The sequence below is a fragment of the Fonsecaea nubica genome, assembly GCF_001646965.1.
Source record: "Fonsecaea nubica strain CBS 269.64 chromosome Unknown Scaff36, whole genome shotgun sequence".
Classification (NCBI taxonomy): Eukaryota; Fungi; Ascomycota; class Eurotiomycetes; order Chaetothyriales; family Herpotrichiellaceae; genus Fonsecaea; species Fonsecaea nubica.
Genome location: NW_019173709.1, coordinates 163,933 through 177,480, shown reverse-complemented (window position 1 = coordinate 177,480; position 13,548 = coordinate 163,933). Strand labels below are relative to the sequence as shown.

Sequence of the window (13,548 nt, the reverse complement as noted above, 5' to 3'; positions counted from 1 at the left end):
GAAAAAAAATGATGGCGCGCCCAAAAAGCAAGATCGATAGAACACATGACAATAATCATATATAGAGACTTGCTTCGAATGGAGAGAGTATCCTCGCCTCATACCCGTGCGGCCGGCCGAGGCGGTCCCCAGATATACATGGTATGCGGCCCGTTCTCCTGCACCGTCACCTCGGACTCGCAGTTGACTAGGTCCCCGTCGGCGTAGTGCTCCAGCTCAAAGCCCGACTCGTCGTACCAGTAGTCAAAGATCTGGCTGCCCAGGACGTGCCTGCCGACGCCCCACGAAAGCCGGTAGCCCCGGGACTCGAGGTAGTTGTGCGCGAGCTGCTGGACGTCGTAGTCGTGCACCTCGAAGGCGCTGTGGGCGACGCCTGGGGGTTCGTTATCGCGTGTCGGCTTGATGTAGAACGAGTGGTGGTCCGTGTACTCGAGGCCGCGGTCGATGTGGAAGAACGAGACGGCCTCGGCCCCCTCGATCGTCACCTTGTCGCTGAACGCCAGCGAGAGCTGGCCCGTGTACCACGCCACCATGTCCCCGTACCGGCCAGGAGGGTAGCTCACGCCGTAGTGGCCGCATTTGTGCACGGGCGCAGGCCCGGCTTGGAACCGCTGGAATTTTCCCACTCGTCGCTTCTCGTCCGTGTAGTTGACTACCCGTTTCTGCAGGTTCTTCGCTGGCGACGCCTCGCCGCTGCCTGCCTTCTCGCGGATCCCGTGCACCAGGTGCACGAGGTGTCCGACCGGGTCTGTCAGTGTGACGATGCGCCCTCCCCCCGGTGCGTCTAGGTCGCGCACCATCGACGCGCCGGGAATCTGTCTGCTCGCCCGCTCGAGCTCTCCCGCCGACTCGACCACGTACGCGGCGCCGCCGAACCGGGGCACGCCGTCCTCAGCGCGCCGCGCCACGTAGCAGTACGGATCGGGCCCATAGCCCGTGAAGAAGATGGCCTCGTCGTCGTCGCCGCCGCGCTGCTCGGCAATCTCGAACCCAAAGTCGACCAGGAACTTGGATGCCTCGTGCACGTCGCGGTGGTAGTATGTCACGAAGGCGAGCTTGACGAGGCGGATGCGCGGGTCGTCTGGGGGGATGGGCATTGTTTATTGTGTGTAGTCGCCGTTGTGAGTGGTGATGTTGGGAAGGGGGGAAAAGGGTGGCCAGGCAAGATAAACAATTTCTCTGAGGTTGGTTGACTTGAACCGGTTTCTTTCTTGGTCTTCTTTCTCTGACCTTCTTGCTCTCTAAACTCGTGTGCGTGTCCTTTTTGTGAAGTCACCTCTGGCAGGAACCTCTCTCGAAGATATACTCTCTACAAAGCAGCCTCTTTATCCATAGCATGTGGAGGCACGCAGCCCGCCCTCGTTAATGAAATTTGTCAGCCTGGTGCGAGCCCCGCCCCGTTTGCTGGGATCTCAATAGCGCCTGAGGGGACAGGAACAGGCATAGACATACAAAGAAGAGGGACAACTGAGGCGTGCGTTAGGGACAGCCCAGCCCATCGCATCGCCATCTCACCACAAAGACAAGCACAAAGGCGGAAGTAATCCCGCACGATCTACTCGGTACTCCGTACTTGTTCGTACATACATCACTGGGGGAGGACTGTGGACATCTCAACCGACAACGAAATCCCGGACTATGGGACATTGACAGCTAGCCAGCTAGCCAGCCAGCCAGCCAGCAGTAGGGCAGCTTTAGTCGTACTCGTCTTTCAACGGCGTTCCTCCAATTCCATGTGGGCACCAAGGTAGTGGTACCCCACGGGGGTTTATCAGACCGGGGTAATCATTAAATCGCGGCGTCTGTCCGTTTTTGGACGAAAGCCGTTCGTGCTTGTGGCCGTCCTCGTTTGTCCGTGCCGGCCGGTGTCAAGAGCATCCCGTCACCACCTTTGTTTGGGATCACTGCGGGTTTCTTCCTAGGCTTTAATGGGTTGGAGTCTTGCAGAGGAGGAGATGAAGAAATTCGTTACGGTAAACGTCATGGTTGGTACATGGCTCCATGAGCAAGATTGAGGAAATACGCTCTGCATAGTTATACCTAGTACTAGGTAAAGAAAGTGGTGGTGGGTGACCTATGCTGGAGTTGGAGAGAGTCGGAATGTGGGACATGAGTTGGCTGTGGTGTACTCCATAGATGGATTTCTAGAGCACAAGCTTGGTACATGTATATGCTACTGTAGCTCTGTAGAAGTGATTCTGCTCAATTGGCATTCTACAAAGTGCTTCCTCTCTGAGACCAGATCACAGGTGCCAGATCCGAGGAGCTATCGCGCAGGGCGGAGAAGCGTCTGGATCACCTCTCTCAGTTTTGCACCAGGGTTAGAGTCCAGACGTTGACATCGCCAGCAGACAAAATGGTCGGGCCTCACCAGGACCGCCCCGTCCTCTTCGACGCCCCTCACCTTCTCCCAGTCCCAATACGCGTCCGAGTATTCCAGGCCTCTCCCGATCCCATAGCCTTGTAGTGGCATGCCGTCTCCATGCGAGATGTCCTTTACCGCTTGGAGCCAGCCCTCGCCGCCGATGCCTGTGAAAAGAACAAACCGGCCTCGTCCGGCCAGGTCTAGCGTCGATGTGCGCTCCGTCTGCCCGTCCTTCACCACCCACACGTGCGGTAGATGGAAACCCGGAAATGTCGAGATCACTTGCTGTTTCAGCAGGTTTACCCCCTCAAGGTCGGGTGGCCGGTCGCCCTCCTCGACCAGGACAAGAGGGGACGACGGCGAGTAGATCTGATTCATCTGTATGCCCAAGGCGTTGAACTCGTCGTCCGTCTCCCCAATGATCCCGCGCAGTTCCTCTCGCAGGTGTTGGCCCTCGACGCTTGCGGCCTGGAGCAATTCCGACACAACTGCGCGTTCCGCTGTGGTCGAGCCCATCAGTGCCCACAGCTTCTTGTGGACGAGCAGTCCGTCGTTGGCCCTTCGCACGATCCCGTCACCAACCGGCTTCCGTTCAAGTGTCAACGTTTCAAGGATCGACGGATGCGCAATGCCGCGCACCACGTACGCCAGTTTCCAAGCAAGATTGAACGCATCGCTGATGCAGGTGTTTGAGCCGAGGCCGTTGAACGGTGGATGTCGATGAACAGCGTCGCCGATGCAGAAGACGTTGCCTTTCTGCCACGTCCGTGCTACTTGGTCATTGATGGTCCAGGGAGAAAAGTTCAACAGTTCAACTTGGACGGAGTCGTCGCCGATCATTTGGCGCAGTCGCCGCATGACATCTTCTGTACAGGGGTCGTAGTCGACGTCTTTAGCCGTGTGCATTGACACCAGGAATTCATTCCACGGCCTGACCATCCTTATGGACCCATGGGATGACCAGTCTGGTGCGTCTGGGTTCAAGATCCATACCATAGAGCCCGGACGGTGGAGGAAGTATTTGCTCAGATCTGCTTTGATGTGGACGCCAAAGGCATTGCTGAGCTGTTCTCCGTCGACGGGAATTCCAAGGCTGGAGATGACTGAACTCCTCGCACCATCGGCGCCCACCAGATATTGCGCAGTGATGTTGTAGGTTTCGGATGTCACCCGACTGCGCACAGTTGTCACAACCCGCCCATCGAGAAGTTGTCGCTGTGAGAGAAACTCGGTCGAGAATCGAAACTCTGCTCCCAGTTTTGTGGCTTCCTCGACCAAGATGGGCTCCAGTACGCTTTGTGGCAGGTCAGACATCTCACAGGGACTTGCAACGAGATAGTCTCCAATGCGATCGGATCTTGTCCCCCAAGCGTACACTCGCCCATATTCCTCGCCACTCAGAGTATGCAGCCAGGTGACATGGGCGATCTGCTCCCTGGTTGACGCGACATCCTTGACGACGCCTTCAATCCCAGCATCGCGGAGCACTTCCATTGCCCGCTGGTTGAAGATGTGCGCCCTCGGCGTGTTGGCGGTGCCTCGATGGCGAGAAATAACAATCGACGGAATGCCATAGCGACCGAGCAGTAAGGCGGTGGTGGCACCGGCTGGACCGGCACCTACAATGAGCACTGGAACCGAAACATCTTTGTAGAGTCAGCGGGGGAGGGGGGACGAGGCCCAGATCTTATTGCGGAAAAAACACGACTCACCCTGGCAGATTCCGTCAGTGGCCTTCATGACCATTGGTGTCTCTCGCGCAGGCCAAGAAATCAACCCAGAGCTGTTCTCAGGCACAAGCAGTATTCTACCGTGTCAGACGTGCAGGCTCGGTAGATGTCGCGTATCAGAAAAGGCATGCTCAGCCACCCAGCGTAGCACAAAGGGTGGGCGGGCGCGGAAATAGATATTCTGTGTCGGATGCATCGTGCCCGTGCCGACGGGTGCTGGTTTTCCTTTCACACCGTGGAAGACCGTATCTCCCAAGTTGCAAGAGTTGCCGTTGACAACATTCACTCCACGCGAATATTGAATGTGGAAATGGCCCCGAAGCGGACACACGAAGTCGGAAGCAAATGACGGCGTTCCGAAGACGAGATGATGGGCCGTATAACCGTCCCCCACAGAACCACCATCCGTCTCGCCACTTCACAGCCTAGCAAAATGTGGAGAGAGAGCCGTATTTCCGTTAATGGACTTGTGGAAAAGTAGACGAAGGTCTCCTTGAAATCCATTTGCCCAAGTGGGTTTCTGGGAAAATCGTATATCAGAGCCGTGCCTCGTTCCTTCAGTCAGCAACAACTTGACTTTGCAGGTCAACTCTTTGCAAATACCACCACTTTTCTTCTAGATCGAGTCATCATCCTCTGAATAATGAGTGGAGAGTCCAAAGCTGTGCGTGATTACTCTGAACTATGGTCCGGGAACAAGCTGACCTCCAAGCAGACGAAGCAGCCGTTCAAGGTTATCGTGGTAGGCGCTGGCATCGGTAAAGAACGACAGAGAACATCCTGTCTGTCTCGATGACTTGCTCACACTGCAATAGGTGGCCTAGCCGCAGCAATATCGTGTCTGCGCGGCGGATGTGAAGTGACTGTTCTGGAAAAGGCACCGGCAATATCACCTGTACGTGGCATTGCCAGTACTCCAAGTGCTTCTTCTCAGACAACTGTGATTTTAGATAGGCGCTGGAATCCAGATTCCGCCAAACGCCGCTCGTGTCCTCCAATATTTTGGCCTTGAGCAAAAGATCCGCGACGCTGGAGCCATTCAAGTCAAAGCCAACCACCTCAAGCGCTACAAAGATGGCAAGATCCTCTGTAGCCGGTGGGGTACCGACAAGATGATCAAGGAGTTCAATGGACCTTGGTTGTAAGTTGTCCTCGAACTCACAGGCAAGGGAAAGGGTGACTGAGTGCTGTGCAGTGTCATCCATCGGGCAGACTATCACAGCGTCCTCCTAGATGAAGTGTCCCGACTCGGAGGCAAACTTCAACTGAATGCGGAAGTCGTCGACGTCAAGGCATCGGCCGAGAAACCCAAAGTGGTACTTCGAACAGGTGAAGTCATCGATGCAGATGTTGTCGTTGGGGCGGATGGTACGCGTTCAACCCCGAGTTTGTGGCTGGGAACGCTGACAATGTCTCGTTACAGGCCTCTGGTCCGCTATCCGTGACATTGTTGTAGGGCAACCATCGCCTCCTGAGCCGACTGGGGATCTCGCATACCGGGGGACATTCTCTCGAGCGCAACTTGAGGCGTTTCAGGATCCTCGCGTCGACGAACTGATCAACTCACGCTGCACCTACAACTGGGTGGGACCAGACCGACACAGCGTCTTTTATCCAGTCAAGAATGGCGATGCGTTCAACCTGGTTCTCATGTGAGTGTGAAGGTCTGACACTCAGAGTTCACTGACTGACGGCAACAGTCGCCCTGATAATCTGCCTTCTGGGTCCAGAACAGAAGCTGGTGATGTGGACGAGATGCGGATGACATATGAAGGCTGGGATCCCGTGTTAGTGATTTCATTGGGTCTGTTTGATTTGACTCTTCCTGACTTTTATCTAGGCTTGCAAAGATCATATCCTGCCACGACATCGTCTTGAAATGGAAGCTGTGTCATCATGAAGGTATGAATGAATTCAGGACATCTCTACTTACTATGGACGTTCCAAGCGGGCAGTCATGTTCCCGCTCAAGGCTTCCGAAACTGACTGTATGTGTACAGAACTCCCGACTTGGGTCAAAGGCAACGTCGTGGTCCTTGGAGATGCGTCTCATCCCAGCCTGCCCTACCAAGCACAAGGAGCTGCCATGGCCGTAGAAGACGGTCTAGTGCTTGGGCTTCTGCTCGGCCGACTCCAAGCCAGCGACAGAGTCCCCGACGAGGCGAAACGATCCTCGATCAACTCTGTTCTTCGACTGTTTGAGTCGCTGCGCAAGAAGAGAACTACAACCAATGTGAAAGGAGCTATTGCCAACCGATACATGTGTAAGTCCTTGTACCTCTGTCTGGTTCTGATGCAGATTTCGTACCCAACACTCTTTTATGGCGACCTACTAAAGTCGATATAGTTCACATGCACGATGGTCCCGAGCAAGAAGCTCGAGACAGAGAGCTCGCAGAGGCAGACTGGGAGAAGCCGTGCCGGTGGGGTTGGGCCGATATCAATTACCAGCGGAAGATGCTGGGATTCGACTCTGTGGCAGATACCAACAGGGCGTTTGAAGTGTGGCTCTCGGAGGGAGGGAAACTGTAGATTATGCTGTTACCGATGACTTGAATATGTGGTTGTCGCCGTCCCTCTGTTCGGTGCATCGATGAAAGGGAGTCACAGCCTCGTCACGTGATGCGCTCTCAACGCGTGTTTGTTTCTTCAAACTCGATTGCGTCTTTCGAAATTCCCTCTCAATTCTTTGACAGATTCCACTCGCACTACACTCCTTCAGTAGCTGCCACACTAGCTTTTCTCTCCGTTTCCGTGCCTCCTAGACCGCGGCAAGATCGGCTCATCAGGCGAATCCCGGTCGGGCGATCAAGGTTCTAACTAACTGGGCCGCATAAGCCATAAGCCATGTCCAGGACGATGCCAGACCGCCCCAAGTCTATCCTCCGCTAGACGTCAATGCTTGGGCAGCTCAACAAGATCCACAAGACCCCTCAAGTGCTCCACGATTCATGCAATGAAGCGCCTTTCTAGGAAATCGAACACCATCTTCTCCGCACTTGCATCCCTAAGCGAGTCATCAGCCCTGGATTCTGGCACCCCCAGAACAAGAGAGTGCTGGTGCAAGCTGAATTTGTCTCCTATCCTCTTCACTACGTTCCCACCTTCTTCCTTGCATTACGGGTTTCGAGGTCGTTCTCAACATGCAAGGAGTTTACGTTGGCCCTGCTAGGGATACCATGATGGTCGCAGAGCACACATTTGACGGATCGAATGCTCACATTCACTACCAACAACCACCGTGGCCTATTCGAGCCTGTGGAGAGTGCAAGAGGTGAGAATACACGTCGTTGCTTCAGAGGCATAGACAGCTAATGTCTCTTTGCCTGGAAAGGAAGAAAACCAAATGTGAGTTCACCCTGGGGTGTCTCATAGTTGCACTCTCGCCAGCTGCGGCAGTGTTGAATACTTTACCTCTGCCTCTATTCCTCCGTTTGGACTAACTTTGTCTCTTAGGTGACATGAGACGGCCGACTTGTACATTGTGCCTGCGTGTTGGGAGCCAATGTATTTTCCCAACGAAGAGAAAACGACCAGAGCGCAGCGCCCAAGGGACTCATTCTAAGGGGAAAAGACGGAGAGGGCCTTGTCCAGACGGTGCTTCCACCACTTCTCTTAGCATGCCTGTCGATACCGGTCTTCGAGTTAATGGGCCCAGCGTAGCCTACTTTGCAGAGGGCCTTTCAAATACCACGCAAGCCAACTCGGACACAGCTGAGTCGCCAAGAAGAGTGGCCCGGAATGAAGAAGATACTACAAATGTTGCTCACACCGGCGAAAGCAGTTTTAGAGACTTGACCCTTGAAGAGAGCTCTGGGGACGCCTTCGTCTCATCTCCGCAAAACAACCATGGAGAAAGTATGTGTTTTAGTTTTGCAGAGGAACCCAGCTTCAACATCCAGGTTGGAGACCAATACAACCTCCAAGCCAGCTTCAGCCCGTCACTGTCCAACATTTTACTCGAGGACGGGTTTCAGTCTGCGCACTTTAGCGACGCATATCCATGCCTTGAGAAACAAGCAAATCCGCTGAATCTACCCGATGTCAATGCTACTTCTGCAATAACACAATCAGCGACAGAGATAGATATAGCCACGACAGAACTACCACAGACTCAGAAGCCCAAGTCCAAACTATACAACTTGACAGTTGCGGACGACCTAGTGAGGCAATTGTTAGAATTTCAGGACTTGAAGGCGAATCTGGACTAATTTCTCACAGAGTCGATCTCTTCTTCACTCGCGTAAGCGGCTTCGTCCCAATACTGCACCGCCCTCAGTTCTATGCTCGCTACTTACAAAAGAGGCGGGAAGACGCCATCGGGCAAAACTTGTCTCTGGAGGTTGGGCTCATGCTGAACAGCATGATGGCTCTGTCGGCTCGCTTCTCAAATGCAGCACACTTTGCCAATGTTGCGCCCACTTGCCGTGGGGAGTCCTTTGCAAAAGAAGCTCAGTCGATATATGCAGATGGGACCAGGCTTCAAGGAGACGGGTTTGTTCCCTCACTCCAGTACTTGCAGGGCTGCATATTGCTATCTTTCTATCACAACACGAATTCCTCCAACTCGTTCGGATGGACACTCACTGGCGTCTGTGCTCGACTAGCATACGACTTGGAGATCGACATCGTTGACGAGGATATCTGCCAACAACCCAATTTGTTCTCAAATCAGTGGTCTTCCACCGAAGAATGGGTTCTCCGAGAAGAAAACCGACGTGCATGGTGGTCAGTCTGGGAGCTGGACACGTTTGCGTCGACGGTCGTCCGCCGCCCGTTTACGATTGATCGCAACAAAATGCAGGTGCTGCTCCCGTGCTCAGATGAACGGTGGTTTGAGGAGCAGCCGATTGCATCTGCCCCAATGGGCCTTACCCCAGCAACTGCCTGGAGGAGCCTGCAGGGTTCGCCGAACCAGGACGAAAGAGCCTGGTTCCTTGTTGCCAACTTCCTGATGGCATTGGCGTATGATCTGAAAGTACAGACTGGCGTCTCTCCGCAAGCCAGGGCCGAGATGGAAAGTGCTTTAACGTGCTTCAGTCTCAACTTGCCCAACCACTTCCGGCTGAACTCGAGCATGTTTGTTTTCAATGACTCGACGTTCGCGAGGAGCAACTGGATCATCACTACAAATATCATTATGCAGAGGTGAGTTATACCAAGTGTGGTCACCACTACTGAATGCGCAGAGTATTATAGATGTCTGATTGATGACAGTGCGCGCACCTACGAAGCTCTCATAGTCTGTTCTTCGGAAGACGTCTCTCGATCACCATCGGCGTCACCAACTAACATGCTCTTCAATCCTGATGAGCAACGAGCCGTCGCCCAAAAGTGTGTTCAACATGCACATGAAGTTGTTAGGGCCATTAAAGCTTGGTCGGCCGACTATATTGCTTATTCGTCGCCGTTCATCGTCTGTTCGCTGGTCGGGCCCGCGGCGATGCATATTCTGCAGACCAGCTCTGAAGGGTCCAGTGCACTCAGCAGCCTTAATCGTGATGTTGTCTGCCTTGGAATTGCGCAATATGCCAGACATTGGGGTCTTGGTTCGATCATGCTAGGTTTGTTTTCTCCTCTCATTGACTTTTCGTCCAAGTCTGATCTGTCCAGATCTCACTCGTGCTTTGAACAAACTCATCGGAGTCGACCCAACAGCATTGACCGCTCGGGAGCAAGAGCTAGCGATCCGATATGCTCAGATCGCTCCAAGCATCAGGGGCAAGCCTCGGTCAACCAGCCTACCGCTTTCTTCGACTCCGGAGGTGGATCCGCTGGTGTTCGGAATGGCCGTCTGAGGTTCCGAGCCCAGGACAGCCAATAGGAATGCGAGTAATGGAGCCTGATTGAAGTATTCTGGATCAGTGCATTCGCCGTGAGATGCGTGATCTTTCATTGGGTCTTTCCACCACGGTGCAACGTAAGTGTGCTACTATGGTCCCGTGGTCGTTCCGTTAGTCCCATAAGCCTTATACTCAGGCCGGCCTCCGGTCTAGTCCCCTACGACCGATGTATTTCAATGCTTAGCCTACCAAGCTCGAATCCCGCTAGCTTGGCTATACGAAGAGCATCCCTGTCATTTCGACATGGGCCCTCGGCGATTGTTTCCTGTTGCCTCCCCCACGGGCAGTTTCCCCGTGGGTGAAGAAGCTTTGGATGGATGGTGGATCCTCCGCCCCGGACAATGGCAACATTGCATTTTGGGGTACAAGAACCCCGTGAAATACCGTGACTAGTTCTGTTCATGGGACATCTGGGGAAGCAATAGCGTCTCCACACGCCAACGGCGAATCTTTTGAGACATGGACATGGAGATGGGGGATCAAAAGGACAGCAAGGCGCTTGTTGCCTCGCCATTAGAAAGATCTGCTTGCTTCATTGCTTTTCGTTCTGCTTCGTCTTTCAGAATAGCCCCCCTCCCCTTCTCGAGCACGATACAGGCCGCAAGAAAGAAAAAAAACGACCCAGAATAACACGACCGGAATGTCCAAGGAAGAGGCTGTCGAGCACCATGAGAGCTCCAAGGTCACGACCGCGCACAGCAAGGCCGGCATCACACTTATCCCAGCACCATCCGACGACCCTCGCGATCCGCTGGTACGTGGTTCTCCACCTTTTCCCAGCTTCTCGTGCTGCAAGACGCTGACAATGTTCGGATCAGAACTGGTCACAAGGTCGGAAACTTCTCACGCTGTTTATCGTGTCCTTTGCCGGGTTCACGGGAACGCTGCAGGCCGTGGGCAACGTGTCCAGTGTCTTCCAGCAAGGTGCACTGTACCACAAGACTCCGGTCGAGATTACATACTCGGTGAGAGACATAGTCACACTACTTGTTACCTGTGTCAGGTCAACCATGGCACCCCGGATGAGATGGAACTGTTGCTGACAAGCCATTGACCGTGAAAGGTCTCGGCCGCCACCGCTGGACTGTGCGCTGGGCCGCTTTTCTGGTCGCCCGTCTCGAGGAGGATCGGTCGCGGCGGCAGTATCCTGTGGGCGACGGTCCTCACCCTCGCATGTACCGTGTGGGCGGCGACGTGCACAGGCTCGGGCGATTATTACAGCTTCGTGCTGTCGAGGTTGTTTGGCTGTTTGGCTGGATCTTGCGCGACAACTGGTATGTGTCTTTCCCATTAATCGTCGTCTTGCTAGTCTTTGTCTTTGGCAGTGTGACGGTCTACTAATCACACATGAATGGAATGATGAATTAGTGGGCGCGAGCTACATCACCGACACGTTCTTCCTGCACCAGCGAGGGAAATGCTTCGCTTTCTACAACGTCATGATCCTCCTGGGGTATGCCCTTTTCTACCTATCAATCACAACAGAATCTCCAGATGCCCCTCTCAATGCTCTCAGCTGCTAACACCTTCCCCCAAAATGTGAATAGAACCCTCGCAGGACCGACCTTCTCCGGCTTCGTGGTTGGCAACGGCGCCCCCTGGAACATCGAATACTGGTACAACGTCGGCCTGGAAGGCTTTGTCATCCTGATGATCTTGTTCCTCCTCGAAGAAACCGGCTGGACGAGACCTGGAAGGCCGGCATATCCCGTTCCCGCGACGTCCTTTCTTCAGCGCTCCATCGACGTCTATCTCTTCCGGAATCCCAATATCGCTGAAGGCATGACGAATAGGGAAGCGGTGAGTGGTCCCTATCACCAGTGCATGATTGTGGTATACTGATGTGTGTATATGTACAGCTCCACCTGGCGACCATGCCAATCCGGATCGGTGTCCATCCTGTCGGCATCCTGGGCGGGTTGTTCTTGATGATTGTTTTTGGCTGGTCAGTTCTTCTCCCAACCAGGTGTGAGAATGGTGACATACTAATGCGATTCCTCACGCAGGAGCGTCGGTGTCAATAACCTGCTCGCCGTCTTCTTACAGTCGCCCGTGAGTGAAAAGGGCTATGGCTTCACGCCGAACCAGAACGCAGAATGTAAGACCTTTCTCCACTCCGTCTCAAGCGTGTCCCGTCCCGTCCTGTCTCATCCCAGCTGATCCTTCTGAGCAGTCACCTTTGCAGCCTGGTTCGGCTGTATCACGGGCCAACTCTACGGGCTCGCCTTCAATGACCGACTCCCTCTCTGGATCTGCCGCCGGACCGGGGGCGTGTGGAAGCCCGAGTTCCGTCTGCACGCGCTGTGGTTCCCGACGTTCTTCTGCCTGAACGTCGGGCTGGGCCTCTTCGGCGCCGCCCTGCGGTACCACCTGCACTACATGGTCGCCGCGGTGGGGAATTTCCTGCTGAACTTCTCCTCCAACGTGGCTGTGCCCGTCATCGTTAACTACGAAGTCGAGTGCTTCACAAAGTACCCCGTCGAGGCCGCCACCATCATGAACTTCTACCGCACGATCTTTGGGATTGCCATCCCCTTCTTCATCGACGGCTGGGAGGCCCGCGTCGGCGTCGGCTGGGTCTTTGGCATGATGGCCTTTGTCTCCCTCGCGGCGTTTGGGCTGGTCATCGTCCTCATGGTCGCGGGACATCGCGTCCGGCACTGGTTTCACACGGATATCCTGTCGAGTGAGGAGGGGACGAAGATTATTGGTGAGGAGGTCAGTCGCTTGGACGTGGAGGCTCATTGATGTCCACACTGCGTCCATGCCCCACGCTCATGGTTGCTGGAGAATGATCCATCTGTGAGGACTGTTTTACGACGATTGTCGAGGACACAGGTCGATATACAAGTTCTTGAGAGGCAGCGAGGCCGAGAGACATCATCTCGAGTGGCGCACAGTGTCAAAGATTATCTTGCGCAAAGCAAGGCAGGGTGTCCGTGTCCATTTCAATCTCTTCTATTGGCCCAGTTGACTGAATCTGCCCGCTCTCTCGTGGATGAAGTCGTCATCCTCGTCGTCCCCGCGCCGCGCAAACAGCGTAATGGGAGGCGTCGCGTCATCGAGAGTGGAGCCATTCTGCTCGAAGAAGCTAGCGGCTGGCGTGCTGCCCACCTCTCGTACAGATCGAGATACATGAATCATTGGAACCATACAAACCTGAGTCATGTTTTTCCTACAAGGGCGACTTTCGGGCAAAACCCACCGCTTGGGTCTCTCTGACTTCCACAACCTGACCAGGTTGATACCCAGTAATGCGTGGGTATCACCCTCTCTCTCTCTCTCTCTCTCTCTTCTATGCTATTTCCAAAGCCTACATTTCCTCATCACCCCACACCCGGGCGGGGGTTTGTCGTAGAATCTGTGTCAAGTGAGAGCGGGGTTCTGATCGTCGATTGTGAAATCTCGCACAAGCTACAAACAACCCTTGCTGGATTACAATGAATGATATGAGATCCGAATGTTTGGGACCTCCGTCGCAAAAAAGTCCGTACGATCCTCAACCTTGCCCCGACTTACAACAAATGCCCAAGTAATCGCGAAGTGTTGGAAGTGCTGGGACTCGGGAAGATGAAAACTCCACGGGACCAGATGTCCTTGTGGACCTGGC

The 13,548-nt window shown here is 54.3% G+C and overlaps 5 protein-coding genes across 5 annotated transcripts; 3 read left to right on the top strand and 2 right to left on the bottom strand.

Annotated features, from left to right (window-relative positions):
• Window positions 1-98: 98 nt before the first annotated feature.
• On the bottom strand, window positions 99-1,097 carry AYO20_05969 (hypothetical protein; the record flags this gene model as incomplete). Its single annotated transcript, XM_022644260.1, has 1 exon — window positions 99-1,097. One exon carries the CDS (start codon window positions 1,095-1,097, stop codon window positions 99-101), a length of 999 nt encoding a protein of 332 aa, XP_022499786.1.
• A 1,169-nt stretch (window positions 1,098-2,266) lies between these two features.
• On the bottom strand, window positions 2,267-4,111 carry AYO20_05968 (hypothetical protein; the record flags this gene model as incomplete). Its single annotated transcript, XM_022644259.1, has 2 exons — window positions 2,267-3,996; window positions 4,078-4,111. The coding sequence occupies 2 exons, from the start codon at window positions 4,109-4,111 to the stop codon at window positions 2,267-2,269; spliced, it is 1,764 nt and encodes a 587-aa protein (XP_022499785.1).
• A 627-nt stretch (window positions 4,112-4,738) lies between these two features.
• On the top strand, window positions 4,739-6,627 carry AYO20_05967 (hypothetical protein; the record flags this gene model as incomplete). The annotated part of the gene is made up of 9 exons (XM_022644258.1): window positions 4,739-4,853; window positions 4,911-4,990; window positions 5,046-5,236; window positions 5,291-5,463; window positions 5,519-5,747; window positions 5,796-5,882; window positions 5,936-5,997; window positions 6,096-6,359; window positions 6,443-6,627. 9 exons carry the CDS (start codon window positions 4,739-4,741, stop codon window positions 6,625-6,627), a joined length of 1,386 nt encoding a protein of 461 aa, XP_022499784.1.
• A 1,088-nt stretch (window positions 6,628-7,715) lies between these two features.
• AYO20_05966 (hypothetical protein) lies at window positions 7,716-9,893 on the top strand (the record flags this gene model as incomplete). The annotated part of the gene is made up of 4 exons (XM_022644257.1): window positions 7,716-8,269; window positions 8,317-9,243; window positions 9,313-9,659; window positions 9,709-9,893. 4 exons carry the CDS (start codon window positions 7,716-7,718, stop codon window positions 9,891-9,893), a joined length of 2,013 nt encoding a protein of 670 aa, XP_022499783.1.
• Window positions 9,894-10,578: 685 nt separating this feature from the next.
• AYO20_05965 (hypothetical protein) lies at window positions 10,579-12,686 on the top strand (the record flags this gene model as incomplete). Its single annotated transcript, XM_022644256.1, has 8 exons — window positions 10,579-10,692; window positions 10,757-10,903; window positions 11,002-11,212; window positions 11,307-11,391; window positions 11,486-11,738; window positions 11,798-11,883; window positions 11,945-12,036; window positions 12,112-12,686. 8 exons carry the CDS (start codon window positions 10,579-10,581, stop codon window positions 12,684-12,686), a joined length of 1,563 nt encoding a protein of 520 aa, XP_022499782.1.
• Between the last annotated feature and the right edge of the window lie 862 nt (window positions 12,687-13,548).